At 52.2% G+C, this 3,960-nt stretch overlaps 1 protein-coding gene across 1 annotated transcript in view; it reads left to right on the forward strand.

Annotated features, from left to right (window-relative positions):
* The first annotated feature begins 2,765 nt into the window (after window positions 1-2,765).
* Window positions 2,766-3,960, forward strand: part of NRG2 (neuregulin 2) — a 202,565-nt gene continuing 201,370 nt past the window's right edge. The window contains exon 1 of the mRNA XM_017873869.1: window positions 2,766-3,852. Coding sequence (XP_017729358.1) covers window positions 3,165-3,852 — 688 coding nt within the window. The 5' untranslated portion in view covers window positions 2,766-3,164. The remainder of the gene's footprint in view (window positions 3,853-3,960) is intronic.

Here is a 3,960-nt window from a genome sequence, read left to right on the forward strand (position 1 = left end):
TTTTTTTGTAGTAAAGATGGGGTTTCACCATGTTGGCCAGGCTAGTCTTGAACTCCTGACCTCAAGTGATCCACCCCACTTAGCCTACCAAAGTAGGCTAATACCACTTAGAAATTCTCAGCTCTTAGATTGGGAACCACCAGTGTAAGTAAAATATTAATAATTCTCAACTTTAATTTTGGCCCTTACTGTGCACCAGACATTGTTCTAAGCACTTTACATATTATCTCACGTAATCCACATCCTCCTCATCCTTCTAGTCTCAGCTTAAATGTTATCTCCTCAGACAAGCCTTCTGTTATCCAAGTAGACCTATCCTCTCCCCTTTCCATTATTCTCTATCATTTCATCCTGTTTATTTCCTTCAGGATACTCAGCAATACAAGTAATTAGTTACCCATTTGTGTACTTGTTTACTGTTTCTTCCCAGTCAGAGTATGAGCTTTGAGAGCACAGACATGTACTATTGAACAGTTTGGTTCACCACAGTGTACCCAGTAACATATAGTGCCTCAGTGACTGGCACAGAGGAGCCATTTGATTGAATATTTATTGAAAGTACATAATAAGCAAAAAATGGCTTTATGAAGTAGACCCTATTATTTTCTCCTTCATACTGATAAGGAAACTAAGGCCTAGAGAGTAAAATAGACTCATCCCAAAGTTGGTAAGTCACAGAGTTGCTTTAAAACCCAGCTCTTCCGGACTCTAGAGCACAAATTCTTCACTATGACCCTCGTCTCAGGAACAGAAGACTGAGTTCAGTCCTGGCTGTGTGAGATCTTGAGTAAGTCCCCTATCCCCTCTGGGACTTTTTCTTTCATTGAAAAATGAAAGAGTGGATGTTGCTATCTTCCTTATGGTGATGTTTTGTGATTTATGAGGTCTGTGATCTATGAAAATGAAATAGGGGACACTGAAGGAGCCAACAAGATTGGCTTGATGCCTTTAAAAGTGCCAATTTTCAGTTATTTTCTTCCTTCTCTCCTTCTTTCACTGGAGATTTGCTAATCCTTATTTTATGCCAGGCATTGTGTTGGAGGTAATAGGAATCCAAAGGCGAACAGGATATATATATAGTCCCTTATATTAACGTGCCTGGCCTGATGGGAGATGCAGACCCATTGAATGGCTGCTTGAAATACAGTATGGGCCATATCCCAACAGTAATACTATGTGTGAGGCTCATGGCAATACAGAGGAGGAAGGGATTAATTCTATCATCTATGTGTATGTTGGTGGGAGTAGAGGTGGATATGTAGGAAGGGGGATGCAGTATAATGCTGAGCTGGGCCTTGGGAAAAGAATAGTTATCCATGTGGACAAGGTGGAGGTGAGGCTTTCTGGACACAAGAGACATTGTATGCAGAAGCACACCAAGAAACAGCATGAAGTGCTGAGGATTGCTAGGGTGGGGGTTTGGCTCTCAGGATATGAAGTTGGCTAGGCAAAGGGAGCCCATGAAGAGCCTTGCTGAGGAGTTTGGACTTTACATCTGAGAGCGGTAGCATGGCCAAATTGTGCTTACATTTTATTTTTAGAAGGATCACTCTGGCATTGGTAGGACTGGAGATAGGTGATGAGGTGAAAAGAGTGGAGACCAGTTAATAGGCTTTGAAGTTGTCCAGGTGAGAGATGATGAGGACTTGGACTTAAGGTGTTTGCAGCAGAGTTGGAGTGGAAGTAGATAAATTGGAGATTATTTTAAAAGGGAGACCCAAAGGCCTTGGTGATTAATTGGATGAGGAAGAATAAAAGATGAGATGAAGGGACTTATTGTAATGGATTGATAGAGTCTAAAAGAATAAAACAGTGGCATTAATAATTATAGGTGATTTGGAGTGAAGTGGAAGAAATAATGATGTTGGTTTTGGATGTATTGAGTTTAAGATGTCTCTTAGCCTGTAGGAAAGGAGTAGCTCTCTCTACTTCCCTTCCAGAATAGCAGTCCTAGCCTAAGTCAGTCATCCTTGGACCAGTTTCCTGTGGAGCCCAGTTCGGTATAAAATTCCCCAAGATCTCACTGGCATTCCTGAGCCCCACATCCTTCAAGGTTAAAAGCTGAGTGTTGAAAACTCCCTGGACCCTCACTGATAGGCAAATGGATTATGGGGCTGGGTGTGTGTGTGTGTGTGTGCTTTAAATCAGATGCTGGCTCCAGTGCGGCAAACTCTTCTGCCTCTTGCAAGCATCAGCCTTGGAAAAAAAAACAAAAAACAAAAAACCGTTTTTTATGGAGCAGCCTCTGGCCCTGACAGGCTCTGGCTCTCTATTGGCTCCCAAGAAGCCCCCCACCTCTCTTAGCAGATTTTTAAAAGATGAGGTTGTACAGTGCTCAGCCAGATCCCCACGTGGCTGCTGAAGAAAGGCCAGAGTGTTGGGGACTCGACCCTTTCTCAGCCACCACTTCGGTGTCCTCAATCCTGAGACAAGACACCTTGTAGCTCAACTCTTTCCATAATGACGGAGCTGGGATCCTCCCCCACCTCAAGTCGAATATCCAGCTCTCACCAGGCGGTGGCAGGACCGAGCACGTGGTATCATTTAGGGGCTGGGCTCCAGGGTCCCCCTAGGAAAGAGGACAGCCCAAGAGGAGAGAGGCTGGCCGGCCACCCTGGCCATGGAAACCTCTCTGGCTCCTACAGCTGCCGGCCAAAGGCAGGGGGCACGCCCTGCGTCCTATTCCCACGTTCACAGGATGGTGTCAGGAGCCCGTTATCTCTTCTCCGCCTTCTCCTCACGCACCACCCCTACTGTCATACCGATAAATCCCGAGAGCAAAGGGTGGCACGATTCCTCCCTCGCCCCTGCGGGCTGAAGGCGGGCACTAAAGCAGTGCAGTCCCAAGCTTCCCCTGCAGAAGCCGCGCTCCCCACTCAGTCCGGGGGCAGAGGGGGCGCGAGAGAGCAAGTGGGCGGGCGTCCCATCCTCCGCATCCTCCTCCAGGTCCTGGCGCACAGGGTGGGAGCGCTGCGCTGCGCCGCGCTGCGCATCGCGGCCCGCTTGCCGCCTGCCCCCTGCCCTAGCTGGGCCACCTCCCCGGGCTGCCGGTGGAGGGCTAAGAGGCGCTAACGTTACGCTGTTTCCGGTTTTCCAGCGGGCTCTGTTTCCCCTCCCAAGGCGGCGGCGGCTGAGCGGCGGAGCCCCCCAAATGGCCTGGCCAGATGCGGCAGGTTTGCTGCTCAGCGCTGCCGCCGCCGCCACTGGAGAAGGGTCGGTGCAGCAGCTACAGCGACAGCAGCAGCAGCAGCGAGAGGAGCAGCAGCAGCAGCAGCAGCGAGAGCGGCGGCAGCAGCAGGAGCAGCAGCAACAGCAGCATCTCTCGTCCCGCTGCGCCCCCAGAGCCGCGGCCGCAGCAACAGCCGCAGCCCCGCAGCTCCGCAGCCCGGAGAGCCGCCGCCCGTTCGCTAGCCGCAGCCGCCGGCGGCATGAGGCGCGACCCGGCCCCCGGCTTCTCCATGCTGCTCTTCGGTGTGTCGCTCGCCTGCTACTCGCCCAGCCTCAAGTCGGTGCAGGACCAGGCGTACAAGGCACCCGTGGTGGTGGAGGGCAAGGTACAGGGGCTGGCCCCAGCCGGCGGCTCCAGCTCCAACAGCACCCGAGAGCCGCCCGCCTCGGGTCGGGTGGCGCTGGTAAAGGTGCTGGACAAGTGGCCGCTCCGGAGCGGGGGGCTGCAGCGCGAGCAGGTGATCAGCGTGGGCTCCTGTGCGCCGCTCGAAAGGAACCAGCGCTACATCTTTTTCCTGGAGCCCACAGAACAGCCCTTAGTCTTTAAGACGGCCTTTGCCCCCCTCGACACCAACGGCAAAAATCTCAAGAAAGAGGTGGGCAAGATCCTGTGCACTGACTGCGGTGAGTCGCCCCCTCCCTTTGCTGGAGAAAGGGGGGAGGGGCGAGGTGGTGGAGAATGGGGTGGGGCGGGGAGGTGCTGCAGGTGCCCGGGCCTGGCAAAGTCCGGGC

The sequence above is a fragment of the Rhinopithecus bieti genome, unplaced genomic scaffold, assembly GCF_001698545.2.
Source record: "Rhinopithecus bieti isolate Rb0 unplaced genomic scaffold, ASM169854v2 scaffold_8674, whole genome shotgun sequence".
Lineage (NCBI taxonomy): Eukaryota > Metazoa > Chordata > Mammalia > Primates > Cercopithecidae > Rhinopithecus > Rhinopithecus bieti.